The sequence below is a fragment of the Prunus mume genome, linkage group LG7 (genome assembly GCF_029339155.1).
Source record: "Prunus mume cultivar Tortuosa linkage group LG7, ASM2933915v1, whole genome shotgun sequence".
Lineage (NCBI taxonomy): Eukaryota > Viridiplantae > Streptophyta > Magnoliopsida > Rosales > Rosaceae > Prunus > Prunus mume.
This window is the reverse complement of record NC_142704.1, coordinates 14,503,085-14,518,467: the sequence shown is the minus strand read 5'-3', so window position 1 is coordinate 14,518,467 and position 15,383 is coordinate 14,503,085. Positions and strand designations below refer to the sequence as shown.

The window sequence follows — 15,383 nt, the reverse complement described above, 5'->3', positions numbered from 1 at the left end:
TCTTATTTCCACCCACTTTATTTTCAAAAATTTAATAAAAAATTTATCTCATTGTAAAATGACTTATAATGACAAATTTACAACTCTCTCTCTCACATGCACTCACACCCATATTTTCTTTTATTGCTTTTTTTTTTCCCCCAAAACCCACACCCATCTCCAATCAATTTAGGGGGCTGTACGGCCACCTCTGACACACTAGTTTAGGTGTTGGTTTCGGATGGTCTTCCTGGACCTCCTTAATTGTAATGCTTTGTGGGGAATTTTTCTTAGCTGGGGCAAATATGAAAATATGAAAATACAATTAAAGGATATTTTAGGAATAATAGTAGGTGAAAAGATAAGTTTGAGTTTTTTCCAAATTTACATAGTGGGTGGGAAGATAAGGTGGGCAGGAAAATAAGACAAGGGAGTGAAAATAGCACCACTCCAAGATATAGTTCGAAATATAGGGCCTCCTATTTGGGCTAAATTCCTTTAAAGCCCAAAAAGTTCTGTCGAAATTCTAAATTGGCACCCCATTTAGAGTCCACCATTGGGCTTGCTCTAACAAGCAAAATACAACAACCCGAAAGTTTATGGATAAATTTCTACTTCACCCAAGACAAAAGTCCATCCAAACGCGTATCGGAACCTGTCCTAATGGGCCCCACCAGTCCGCTCGCACGTTTCAAAGTTTACTATCTGACGAAAAAAATTAATAATAAAAATTTTCAACACGAAAAACCTTACGGTGCCTCACGTGCCACGGTCCAGGGCACGTGCCCCTCTAAACCCATCCTTGACGCCTGCGCCAGTATAAAAATATCTCATCCTGACCCAAAATTGCTTTCATTTTCTTCATTACGACTTTGCTGTCTGAGAAAGTCTCAGTTTCTCCGGCAACTTTCCGGCCAGTCTACGTCGCCGTTGATCTTCATTTTCGCCCCTTGATCTTCTCCAGTAGAACCTCGCCATGTCGGTGAGTACTTTCTCTCTTGTTGTCTTTCTCCTTCTGCGTGTATGTTCCTGAATTTATTGTTTACATCAAATTGAACTGAGTTTTAGGCTTTTGAAGTGTTTGTTTTGATCAGTTAGGAATATGGCTGTTTTTTTGGGTAGCTTTGGTGTGATTGCTTGATGAATAAGTTTACTCATTGACTATCAGTGATTTGGGGCAGCCTTATTAGATCTGTATTTTTATCTCTGTGTAGTTGAATTGGTTGAATTAGATTCATGTTTACAAGTGAAGAATTGCATGTATAGGTAGATGTGATGTTTGTTTGGCTCTTTTTTTGGTTCCTCAATGTAACTGATCTTGTGTGTTTGACTTATTTTCAATGGGGAAAACAAAGATTGAATAAATGAAATGAATCCATTCTTGAGAAAAGTTTCATTCTGGATTCATACTCTTGTTTTCTACATTATCCCCAGTTTACTTTTGTTATTCAGGATTCTTTATATTCTAATTTTAGTATAGTTATGTTTCAGTTGCAGTTTTTTATATATTGTTCCTAACTGCAACTTGAGAAAGGTTTCATAGATCTGATACTTCTAAATGAAATCAAAGATAACCCAATACTACACTTTCTCTTTTCTTGTCAAAATACTTGGCCCTGATTTTCTTACTAAGGAAAAGGAAGCATTAAGTGCTATGGGAGTCAATTTTTTCCAGCTAATTATTTCTTTGCACAACCTTTTGATTTATAAGGATCCCTGAAGATGGGCTTTCCTAGAGTAGGTTAAGAATCTGTTTTTTTTTTTAAAAAAAATTTGGACACAACCGATTTATAAGTTGTATGTGGATTCTTTTCTTGGAAAAAGGCTGGCGTCAAGTTGCAAAAGTAGCTTGGCAGCAGCAAAAGGTGAAGCTCATTTTTCATTTTTTAGTTCATAATAATAGTGCATCTAAAGTTGTTTTCTGAACACTATCAATGGGGTGTCCTCCCCTCCCCGTCTTAAGAAGAGGGTGGAGGAGGTCAGGCTGAGGAATCCTATACACTTTTGGAGGGGAGTAAAACAGATTAATTTATCCTTTCTTCCTCATAGAGGATGTAGGTTTTGCAAAGGTTATTCCATTATAATTTTGACCCAACATTGGAGTGCCATATATCCTAATATTGAGTTATATGCAATTTTAAGTTGTGTTGTTATTTTCTTTGCTTGGTGTCTCTCCAAAACGAATGCACAACCTAGATTCTGAAAATCATATTTTTATGGTCTAACTCATATTGCACTCTTGCAGGTACAAACCATCAAGGTCAGCAATCTTTCCTTGGGTGCAAGTGAGAGAGACATAAAGGAGTTCTTTTCTTTTTCTGGTGATATTGCATATGTCGAAATGATGAGGTTTGATGATTTATTTAGTTTGATATATTCCTCATCTTTTATTATCTGTATATGAATTTAGCTTATTGTATGCTCATGCAGTGATACTGAGCGGTCCCAAATTGCTTACGTTACCTTCAAGGATGTACAAGGAGCTGAGACTGCAGTTCTCCTTTCGGTAATGAAACTTCTTTGATCATAATATAACACCTCCTCATGTGGTCCATTTATTTTCTTACTCATGATCTTTTAATAATTCAACAGGTATATTTACCATTGTTTGTGGGAGGTTAAACAATAAAAGATAAATATAAACCTGAAAACCTTTTGTGATCCAGTGATCTAATAATCATTCGGTATGTGACTTCACTTGACACCCTAGGTATATTAGTTAAGCTATGTCGTAAATGATATGAACAGTAGAGGTACAAAATGCATTTGAGATTGATGTACACAATTTGAGGTTGGTTTGTACAATTTGGGTTATTAATAGATTCATATTGGAAAATCTGGATGTGGCTTGTTTGCTGGATGAAGTAGGATTCTGGATGGTTTTGCTCCATGCAAGAAAAATTAAAGGATGTCCTTCTGAGGGACAAGAAGTTGATTCGTGTCATTTGCCAACAAATAGAGCAACTAAGCTTCGGATTGATTGTACACAGGGCTATCTAAGCAATCTTTTTCTCTTTTTTATATGAACAAAAGAACCATTGTTGAGCTAGTACTAACTGCTTGACTTGATTTCATGCTCTTACTTGGCTCTATGGACATTCACATACAGCCCCAGATTCAATGTCAAGGTTCTGTAAGGAGGATATACTGGCTGAGGTGGTCAGTACCAACAAGATGGAAAATGGTCTACAGGGGATATGACCCTTTGTTGAGCTAATGTGTCAAAATGAAGTGATGTTTTTAGCTTTAAGTAGTTGGTGCTTTAGGTTTTGTTGCATTAAATATAGGTACTCTCCTAGTTTGCGGTCGAGATTTAAGTTTTCATAATATTTAGTTATAATAATTTGTCAGGTTGGTGTTGAGGGCACACTGGACCCTAGCATGGCCTACGGTTGCATATTTCAATTTATTTATTCTGTTGGAGGTTGGAATTATGTAACTGCTAGTGTTGTCAGCATAGGATAGTGCATTACTCTGTTGGAGTTTCATGGGTAATGCGTAAGGAAGCTTTAAAGCATAGAATGCACTTAATATTAGTTGGAAGTCGTCTAGTACATGTTGATTATCTCTCTGCTTTAGTTGAGTTAATTATATATTTTTTACTTCGTAGAGGATGACTTTGCACATAGGAAGAGATGACAATGCTGTTGTATAAAGTCAGGTGGTAAAGATTTTGATTACATGCATCTGGGAATTATCTTGACTCAAAGTGGTCAGTGATACACACTGGAATGTAGCAAAAATTTAAATTGAAGTGGAAAAGATGCCATTGTTGTCCACTGGCCGAAGCTTTGGTTCGCTTGGCCACAGCATTAGTGTGATTTTAATCCGTGATCTAACTTCTTTGTGCAAAGCATGAGCAAGTTTCTCTTAACACTCTATGTTATGTCAGGGAGCGACAATAGTGGATATGTCTGTCACCATAACTCTGGCTCCAGATTACGAGTTGCCACCTGCTGCTACAGCAGCCAATGTAAGAGCCTGTCACAGAGCTTCTGCGTCATATTTTTCCCCTGCAATTTCATGACCTGTCTAATATTCCATTCTCTGCAGGTAACTGAGAATAAATCGCCTGGTGGGGCTGAATCTGCGTTACGGAAGGCAGAGGATGTTGTTAGTGGCATGCTTGCCAAGGGGTTTGTCCTGGGCAAAGATGCAGTCAACAAGGCAAAGAATTTTGATGAGAAGCACCAGTTGACCTCAACAGCTTCAGAAAAAGTTGCTTCTTTTGACAAAAAGATTGGGCTCAGTGAGAAAATAAGCGCTGGTACCTCTGTGGTTAGTGACAAAGTTCGCGAAGTGGATCAGAAATTTCAGGTCTCAGAGAAAACCAAATCAGCTTTTGCAGCTGCTGAGCAGACAGTGAGTAACGCTGGATCTGCTATAATGAAGAACCGGTATGTGTTTACCAGTGCTTCATGGGTTACTGGTGCTTTTAATAAGGTTGCAAAAGCAGCTGGGGAGGTTGGTCAGAAAACAAAAGAGAAAGTGGGAATGGTTGAAGAGGAGAAACATAGGAAAATAGAGGATGACTATGCTCAAGTTCTATCTGATTCTCCAAAAGCATCTGCGCCATCCGAGCATGACCCGTCCAAGCCAGAACCTGTTAAAGGTTTGATCCTCTGAGTTTCAGCCTTTGTAAATAGCATTAAACTTTTGGATGCTGTTCTCTTTTGATTTGTTGCTTTATTCTTCTAGCATGAAAGTGGTGAATGTAGGGACAGATTACTCCAAATTTGTTGAACATGTGCAATTAATGTTTTTACCCTTCTTGCACTATAATGCCAGTAAACCAAACTTTTGTGAGGTATTTGATTTGCTTTTTTCTGTTTCAATTCGTTGTTTGTTCAGTGTGGTTCCAGGCCATTTGGTGCACAGATTATAATTTTAATGGGCTTAAAATTACTGTTGTATATTTCCATACCCAATATGTGCTTTCTTTTACTTCACTGCCAAAGAATGTTAAGAGATGTTCTTGCAATTTTAAAGATGATTTAAGATGTCTTGATATAATATTATGAATAACCAATCAATCAGAGCGGCTCAGCTTTAGTGAAAATCTGAGGTTTGGATATCCTACGGAGAAAATGAAATGAAATTTAACGACAGGTGAGGCGCGCGTGAGATGTTAGGGAGGTAGGCACTTGAATGAAATGAAACCTAGCTTTATAGGCCTACTTGCAAACCACGTCAAACTTATAGGGACCTAATTGAAAATTCATTTCATAATATCGTATAATGACATCTGAAATCTTCTTTAATATCATTTAAACTAAAAAAATACATAATTACTTTTGAGACCAAATATCTGGTCATATTCCCCTTTATTTCCTATATTTTTCTTTTATCTGAAAATAATTACTTTTGGTTCTTGACTCTTATATTGTTTTTTTTTTTTTGTGGATTCGTTGTCAAAGTTAGAAAGTGAGAGGGGGAAAACTCACACACACGGGTGTATCATGGGGTTTCGAACCCATGGCCACTTAGAAGCACACCAAATGCTTGGATCAATTCAACTAACACCCCATTGTTCTTGATTCTTGACTGGTTCAGTTATGTGGCCCGTGACTTAAAAAAGAGTAAGAATAATATTACCATGGATTTTCTGACTAATGATAGTCTCTCCCTTAAAAAAAAAGTCATCCTATACTATTTTCTTATATTTTTACAAGAGAAAATGACGAGTGCAAAATGACTCTTTTTAATTAGGGTAAGTCTGTTCTAACTACCAAAAAATAATAAATATATCCACCAGTGTGACCTAATTTTCAATTTCTTGGAGGCCAGGCCAATGTAAAACATACACACGCAAGCCCCAAAGTCTGCATATAGAAAAAATTTTCCCAACCAATTGATTTGATTCCCTAATTTTGAAATATCTTTAAACTACATTTTGATCCTAACTTAACTCCTAAGTATTGAAAAATCTGACATAGTTCAGCAGTCCCATACGCAAACCCCTAACTAAGTCAAATTGATTTATTGACCACACAAAAACAAAGTCAATTTGATTTTGCACAAATGCCAATAGATCGTCATTATGAAAGTACCAGTTCAATTTATGTGGGTCACTAAGGGCTCGTCCGATAACGTTTTTTGAGAATGTTTTCTTATAATATTTTTAGAGAATGAAAACAAGAAAACGAATTTGCATTTTCTAGAAATGAAAATGCGTCTGGTAGATTAATTAGAAAACATCTTTAAAAAACAAAAACAATGAAAACGTGTCTAGTAGTGCAATTTGAAATAATAATATGTGAGTTCTTTTTATTAAAACGTTTCTCATGATAATGAAAACAACTTTTTTCTGTTTTCTACAAGTACACATGAACTTGTTTTCATTTTATGAAAACATTCTCAATGTTTTCTGTTTTTGGGTCACCGAACGTGTTTTTGCCTCATTTTTTTTTTCCTGAAAATGAAAACAAACGTTACCGAACGGGGCCTAACCCTCTATTCTAAAATAGAGTGGCTGGACTTGTAAAATGTTCACAATAACCAGTTTAATAACTAGTTGATGTCAACGGAGTGAAAAAGGCTTTTACTTCCAGGCGAGTGGTGTGTGTATGTAGAAACCTCTCCTCTTCCTCCTTCTCCTGTAATTTAGATTATAATTTGTATTTAAAAAAAGAGTTGTTATTTTCAGCTATTTCTCCACTAATTTTATCTTTCCATCCACCATATAAATTTAAAAAACACAAATTCTATCTTTTCACACACCATTATTTTTAAAATACCATTTAATTATTAATTCAACCAAATTAGAAGCACTCAAATTCTAAAAGTGTGTTCTATCAGGAACATGTGGTTGTTCTTAGGCTAGCCAAGATCGAAGATTTCCATGAATTGATTTGTATGGACGCTTCATGGTTGTTAGAGAGAGAGAGAGAGAGTTACGCCCCAATCCACGGATTTACATAATCTTGAATTAAGACGTGGTTCACATCTTAATTATAGATTTAATAAAAACTATAACTAAAATGTGAAGAACATAAAGTAAATAAATAAATATTTTACATAGAATTTTTCAGCGGAAACAACAACATTAGAAATTTTACATTTTTACATTATTGTTCATTCGTTTTGATTTAATTCTGTGATGGTATGGTAAAGTTCCCCATTAGCCTGAAAACCATTGGTGGTCAACAAGTCAACTTTCTTTAGTGTGCGAGCATGCCACTGCTAGCAATTTTAAAAAACCCTAACATACTTATGAAAAATAGATAACTTGCGCCCCAAGTTACTGACTTTAAACAAGTGATTGTGAATTTGAGTGAGGAATATCTCCCAAGTAAATTCTTTTCTTGCCTTAGACTGGTGATGACTTCACAATTTATCATAGTAAACTGGTAGTTCCGGCCAAAATGAATATTGAAAAATAAATCAAACTGTTTCAAGAAAAACTGCATATTACACAACTTTTAAGACAAAAGAGGATTGCCATGTTTGAAAGGGCAACAGACCATTGAGCTTCGATTTCTGCTTGGATTGTTGCCTATGACTCAAGCTAGATTGGGTGTAGCTATGTTGAATTCAAACGTCAGCATCTTCAACTAATGAGGTTCAACTGGAAATCGATACCAATGTAGAGATTAACAGAGCTTTTAATCTATTCTAGCCATGGGGAGGCTTGCTGGATGGGCAGAATTGAGATTTTTAGTCTAGACGGGTGGAAGTGGCTGGATTGATGATTACCGACCTGGAGTTGCACTACAGTACCTGTTCTGCTTGATTATGAATCATCCAAGAGCTATTCTGGTGATTCTTAGAGCTCAAATAATCTCTATAAAATTTTTGAGGTTTTCATATTATGCTTGATTTGGCTTGTGCTAAACCAAATTTGTAACAAAAAAAAAAATCACGTTTCCTTTGTGAACTATTTTTCTAAATTGAACTGAAGTTAGAAACCTGAGTTATGGCTTATCTATTTTTTGTGAATCAAAGAGTTTGGTCGCTTCAGAGTCTGAAGACTTTTGAGATCAACTGATCTTGTTTTGAATTTGTCAGTGTGACTTTGAGAGTTTTTGTTTTGATTGAATTTTTGGTTGTGTCTAATCATGTTCACCTCCTCTCATATTTATAGAGAATCAAAATTAGGGTTTTAATTTTTAACATCTAGAGGGCAGATCTTTTGGAAACATTTTCTTTTTCCAACGCAAAAAGGGGGAGTTATTAATCTAGCAAAAAGAGCTATCAACAGCCTATGATGGTTCGTTTTCTTTTTTTGGCAAACAACTCTCCTGTCTCTTGTCTTTTTTTGAAAATACAACCTGCTCTGATGCAGAGCCTTTTTAGCATGGAAAGAAAGCTTGGCCGCCCTTATTTTCTGGCATTTCAAATGGTCATGGGGAGTATTCTTCTGGTTAACCTGTTTTTATTAATGGGACATCACTTCCTTTGCCTTAGTTGAAAATTTTGACTTTCAAAGTCACGTGGGTTCTTTTGAGAAAAAGATCTTCCAAAATATCTGTTGATTTGAATTGGATCAACGGTGATGATCAAAAAATTTAGTCGATAGAATGCAACATGGCTATCTCTTTGAGTCATCTATTCAGCACCACGATTCTTGTGGAGTGGCGGGGATGATGAGAGTTACCTAGTTGTTCGAGCACTCGGTGTGACTTGATTAGTAAGAAGGAGACATTTCATTGACGTTTTTCACAAACGGCATCAACTATTAACAGATGGTTTGGAATGGTCAACATAAGACTTTAATAGGGTCAATGTTAGAGCTTCCATTAGCTCTCTCGAATGCCAAAGTTAGAAACTGTAATCAAGGATGTATTTGGGTGGATTGTTTCAGACACTATAAAAAAAAGTGGCAACAGTCACCAAATGTCAACAAATAATGATGATTATTGCCATTTTTATTTATTTATTTATTTATTTTTGTGGTGAGAGTATAAAAAGTCCTTTGTCCCAAGACTGGTGCATGGTATGTATAGGAGCTTGAAGGGAGCATCCTCCCTCAATCAAGGGGAAGCGGGAAGTATCTAGCCGATGCTTTAATTAAGGTGGGAAGGGGCGTCTGTCCATGCTTAAGCATGGCTCGCTGGGGTTAGGAGTGCATGGTGGCTCAGAAGGTGATGTGCCCTGGACGTGGAGATGTGGTCTGGTCCACGTAGCGTGTTCTCGGTGCTAGTGGTCAATTGGCTCAGCGGGGAGCATACGCTAACAAGTTTCACTTTAAAATGTGGCCACACCGAGACAGATCATATCCTAAAATGATACCATCCATTTCAACTATTATCGTACTACCCACATAGCTCTTGGTTAATTAGTATATTTTTCTTCACTTCGTTGAAGAAAAAAAAATACAAGATTGAAATACTTTCCAAGAGAAATGAAAAAAGAGAGATGCAAACGGAAAATGTTAATTACTATATAATTTTATTTTTATATGTTCAGAGAGCTTCCATTGAGGGATCCCTCAAATAAGCTTATTTGAGGGACACCCCTTATAGGCCCCACTCCGGATTGTATTTCACTAATCCAAACCGTCTATTTTGTAGATACTCATTCAAAGATCATCTCTACAAAAAATCACTTGAATCCAATATCATTTGACCACTCAATTGAGTTATTGAAATTTTAGTACTTTCTTGAAAGTGTTCATTGATTTTGTAAGACACAATTGGATGTCGAAACGGTTTCCAATTTGTCTAATTTTTTGTAAGGATGATCTCTGAATGAAGACCTAAAAAATAGATGGTTTGGATCCTTGGGAAAAAAATTGTAGGGTACCCTAAAGGGCGTCCCTCAAATAAAATTATTTAAGGGATCCCTCTATAGAAGGGGACTGTTTATATGTTTGTGTTTGTGTTTGTGTGTGGTTTTTATTTTATTTTATTTTATTTTCAAATTTCTATATAAAAGAATGGATATAAGAATTATGCTAGTGTTGATAAAATATTCTTTAAAAGTGGTAGACCTTGTTTTTCCATTGTTTTGGTAGGCACGATTGTCCCATTCCCCATTACTCGTGTATTTTTCCTAACATTACACGTTTAAGACAAGGAAAAGTCCAAAGCCTCCAATTAAATTTTTTTAATAATTATTTTCAGTTAATGAAGGCGCACTATATTGTCTTAATTTTGATGTTAGACCGCTCAGTTATTATAATACTTTTGAATTATGAATGCAATCCTAAAAAAAAGATTTTTTCAATTTTTTATTTTATTTTAAAACAAAGTAATAAATGTGGAGTTTCAAATGAAGATCAATCACATCAGATATATTTGCTAGAGATCAAAGGAGGAAACTCGCGCTGCATAGACCACACGAATACACATATGATAGGAATCAGGATAAGCAAATTTGGTTTGGGCAGTGGTACCATAGTTCTATCAAGAAAGGAATACCTCATAAATATTTTTTGTTTTCAAAATATATTTTCTCATGTGGAATAGAGAATGGAATAACTAGTACAAGAAATTTAAATGCAAATCTTTTTTTTTTTATTTTAATTGTAGCTATATGCTTAGATATTTGGATTTAGTTTCCTTGTATATAATTTTTTTTTAAATTGGGTTCAAAATATTTTGTTGGTCTCTATGTTTTATCTTATTTTTCAAATTTTGATTTATGTGTTTCCTTTAGCAAACATAAACCGAATTAGCATTAACTAGTTCACGTAAAGGACATATGACTTGCCAAAATCATTTTTTGGGAATCAAATTTTTGCTAAACGGGAAACACATGGTTGCTTTAGTCCTGATGTTCTTCACTGAGGTCCAGGTTGAGGGTTAGTTGCTCATTGTTTCTTTTATGTCAAAAAGTTATCATTCCATAGGATGCCTGACCTATTTCAGTCAGCACCAACGCCCATGTGCCGAAGGTAAGAGAAAACAAGATTGACGTTCGATAGGATGATTGGTATGACTTGAGGACCTTTGGCTGTGTCATGGTCCGGATCCGGGGGTCGGTAGAAACCCCGCGCCTGGTGCATGAGAAAATAAAAAGTAAAATAAAATAAAAAGAAGTCGAAACAGGGTTTAAGATAAACTTCTTTTATGAAAAATAGTTCCAAATCTTATAACTTTACAATTAATAAATAAAGTTCTATAACTCTTATCTAATTCAGCATCAACTGGTTTAGTCCATTGTCTTGCTCACTAATTCATCTGAAAAATTAAACAGGGTGAGGAGTGAAGAACCACCTTTCAGTAGGAACATGAGACATTACCACAGTAAATTGATATAACTAAATTAAGTGACATACAATCACACAGCCAAATATTACATTAATAATAATGCATGAGTGCTTATCATTTACTCCCGTTAATTCATATAATTGAACAAGCAGACCTGCACGTCCCAGACCATACTTATACCACTTGATCCCGAATGCCCATTTATATGAACTAACACCTACCTCAATCATCCCATAATTCGCCTTTTGTCAGTCATCTTGTCTAACTTCCTGTCACCAGTCCCGAATCATCCAATAAAAACCATATGTATTGTGGGATCCCTAAGACCTAGTACCTGCGAAGAGTTAGACTCAACTACACAAAAGACTATTTTCATTACCCTATTTTCTATCATTATTTTCTCCACCCAACAACTCCAACTAATTTCCATGACATGATATAATTATGTATTTCACATATCCATATATCTCACAACAATGTAACATTTAAAACATCATCAATGTATATACAACATTATTCAACCAATGAAGAACACATAAATATTTCAGGAAAACCCATTCAATTGTAACAAGAATATTAATCAAATAATCATATCACGCATAATATAGTGTTCAAGAAATTTAATTAAATCAATTTCTGTAAAAGACCCCCAAGAAACACCCTGCCTCGATACTAATGCTTTTGCAAGAAATGTAAGACGATTCCAATTTTCCACCGCATTCACAAACTCAGTCTTCCACTCTATTTTTCTCTAATATTTCTTCTTCTCTGTATTTTTTTTTATTCATGCAAACTTACAAATGCTTCACAACTTGGCTGAAATGAGAATGAAAAACAAAGAAATGGAATGGTCTATTTATAGTGTAGTGAAGACGGTAGCTACAATGCATGATAATATCAATATTTATGTAAGAACTTAATCTCCAAGTAATATGTCAATATGGCCTCGCACTCCAAGTCAACAACAGATAAGAAAATAATTACTTTGAAGACAAGTTGTGGTGACTCCAATCTTATTCTAATTTCTTCATGGTGCGTTGACAAGGCTACTAGCATGCCTTGTTGACACCTAACTACCCATTCAAGAATCATTCTATACAAATAGAATAAGATACATGTAATATATATATATATATATATATATATATAATAATTATTATTTTTGTTTAATCATCATTTAACCAAAACGGACTCTCACAGGCTGAAGCTCAGGCCAACAACCCATGGCTTTGTCCTGGTAGATCTTTACTTTTTCTTGATTATTTGATTCATGGTTTTGACTTGTTCGTTCGACGGTGGGTTGGAATGTGAAGCAAAACGTTGGTTAATTTTGAGGTTGGAACAAATGGTCTTGACTTGTGGCAGTTCTTTTCGTACTGCGAAAAGAAATATCCCTAAATCAAGAGCTAATTTATCATCTGTAACTCTTGCAGAAATGTTGGACATGTAACAATAAATTCGTATGAACATCTAAACCAAGGGGACTCAAAACTCTCACTGTACTTTTTTCATATCCATGGAGTAATCTTTACCATTCAGAATGGCGCACTACAAAACACATTTGCATCTTTTGTTTGAAAAAAAAAAAAAAAAGTAAAGAGAGAAGACTTTTTTGATAGGAAAAGAAAAGGCTTACACATGAAAGGTTGGGTAATATAGTTAACATTTTAGAAGCTTTTCGGTGTTGATGGGTCCATACCATAGTCATGCATACTCAATTATGGTACAGGCTCCACCAGAAGAAAACCAGGCTGTAAACAATCACGAGTTGATGTCTTTAAGCTCCACTTGTGACTGCAGGGGACCACCATTTTTGTTCAAAATTTTGGACCCAATATATTTAACTATATCAATACAAATTTATGAAAATGAAACATTTGAAAAATATTAATGTGGTAGGGGTAGTTGAAATTGATGGGGCAACAAATATAAAAACCTTTTTTATTCCCTCAATAATTAGCAATGTTGGCCTATCTTTACACGCTAATATTCTTGTGGAAACAGATAAGTTTATAAAATAATCATAAGGAAAAGGCATATTGCTCATCATCAGATTGTCATACTTTTTACAAAGGAATTTGGATAACCTTTTTTTATATTTTTTTATTTCTCAAATACAAAAAATACAAGCTTGTTTATTCCCCCGTATAATGCTGACCAGTATGAGAATCTGATGATGAGAATTAGCTTAAACTTTAAAGTTTAATTTTAAAAAAAGAGCTTGTAGATTAATTGGTTAATAGTCTTTATCCTTCCACCTGAAGTTTTCGGTTCAATTCATCCCTCCCCTAATATCATTTGTATTAAAGACAATGCAATAGCAAAGGACCAACTAATGTAGTGGTTTGGAGTAATTGCTTCCTCAAGCAAAGTCCTGGGTTCGAGTCCTAACATCTGTGTAGTGTGTGTGAATTTAGTATATTATTGCTCCTCTCAATAGAAAATGTTCTAAAAAACAATGCAACATTAGAATGTAAGTAGCCACAATTAACTATCAAAATTATCACAAATATATATTGTCCTCGCATCTCTTGGCATTCTACTTGGAGAATTCGGTGATTTCCATGTCTTCATCAACCATCATGATTATCAATAAGTCTTTCATGAACTAATTTCTTTTACTAGGGTTATGACGTAGCCTAGCTATGAATACTCAAATTCTTTGATATTGTTTAATTTTATTTATTTATACATGTTGAGTGTTTGTTACCGTTCTTAATGCTTTCAATTAATTGACCACTAATTGCATGATTGAAAGAATTAGGTTGAGACTGGAAGGAGATTCCTAGTAAAAAGCTTCTTGTAACAAGTACCATAAATTACATAGCCGACTTGAAAGATTAGGTTATGGTTTGTGTAATCTTCAATGTTTTCCACAAATTTTAATGGGTTCTTAGCTATCTAAATCCATAACTAGGAATAGAGTGGGTTGATGGTAATGAATACAACTAATATAACTTGGAAGAGAGTATTGGTGTGGTAAGGGAAAATGATTATCAACATGTTAGGTAATTAGGATTAACAAGCTAGAAGAATTTGGGTGGGATTAGCTAGGTGAAATCGGTGCCCTAGTGTTTTATCATTTTTGTTTTCATCTTTTACATTATTTGCTTAATCTCAATTTATTTTACTTGCTTAATTAGATTTTAATCATCATAATTCTATTATCGTTTAATTCAAATATAATTATAAATAAATCACTCTAGTATTCAATAGATTAAATTGATCCCTATTAGAACGATACTCTATTTACTACTATACTAATTTGAGTGATATTGTCCACTTGCAATTAATCATATCAAATAGTAAATTCCCTCCAAAAGAGAGGATATTACATTAAAAAAAATATTATGGGAATTCCCATAAGTAATTGAAAAAATTAAGCGTGAGAGCCAAGCATTCTTAAATGGTTCATTTTAATTGAATTAGATATGGATTCCTCAAAATATAATATATATTTTTTGGGTTGAGAATAAGAAATAGTATTTTATTGATAAATAAACAAAAGTACAAAGCAACGATGTGCCGAATATGAATAAATATTCTTCAGTGACCAAAGATAAATAAAATCCCCGGTTCAACAACTAGAAGCATGTGTACTCAAACCTCTAATACTGATCAGCCGTGCAACAGCAGAAACGACAAATCTATATCGAAAGCCGAAGCTAAATAGAAATAAAACAACCTAAAAATAAGGCAAAATCACAACACATAAACAATCTAAGAAGCATAAGCACCGCTCCACATCCTCCACGACAACCCGAAGAGAGCAATAGCGTCATACAAGTTAAACCCATAGTAACACACCGACTAATTCCAAACCCAACATCTTCTTTGTATGCGTGGACCAAAAGACGACGAATGTGGCAAACCCATTGTAATTGAATTAGAGATGGATTCCTCAAAAGAGGTTAGATTAATTTGGATTTGCAAAGGGCCTGCAAATCAAATGGTTAAGAGCAGTTACTTCTGCACTTGAGATATTGTGTTTGAATCTCCCTTCTCCCAATTTCACTTGTAAAAAAAAATGATGAGATTGGATTCTAATATGGATAAGGATTTCTAAAAATAGGTTGAATTATGACCGATGCAAACCCCTAATGAGTTCACGCTCATTGAATCCTTACTGAAACAACATGGTCTATTCAATTCAATTTCAATAGGTACATACACCTAGAAATAGTGACTTAGTTAGAGCAACTTCATTGTCGGGGTATAAGGGGCAGTGTGCTACATTTACGCCCCTATCTA

At 34.9% G+C, this 15,383-nt stretch overlaps 1 protein-coding gene across 1 annotated transcript; it reads left to right on the top strand.

Moving 5' to 3' along the window:
* The first annotated feature begins 822 nt into the window (after positions 1-822).
* Positions 823-4,814, top strand: LOC103336853 (binding partner of ACD11 1). Its single transcript, XM_008239974.3, has 5 exons — positions 823-961; positions 2,225-2,328; positions 2,410-2,485; positions 3,872-3,952; positions 4,033-4,814. Exons 1-5 carry the CDS (start codon positions 956-958, stop codon positions 4,603-4,605), a joined length of 840 nt encoding a protein of 279 aa, XP_008238196.1. The 5' UTR covers positions 823-955; the 3' UTR covers positions 4,606-4,814.
* Positions 4,815-15,383: the final 10,569 nt, after the last annotated feature.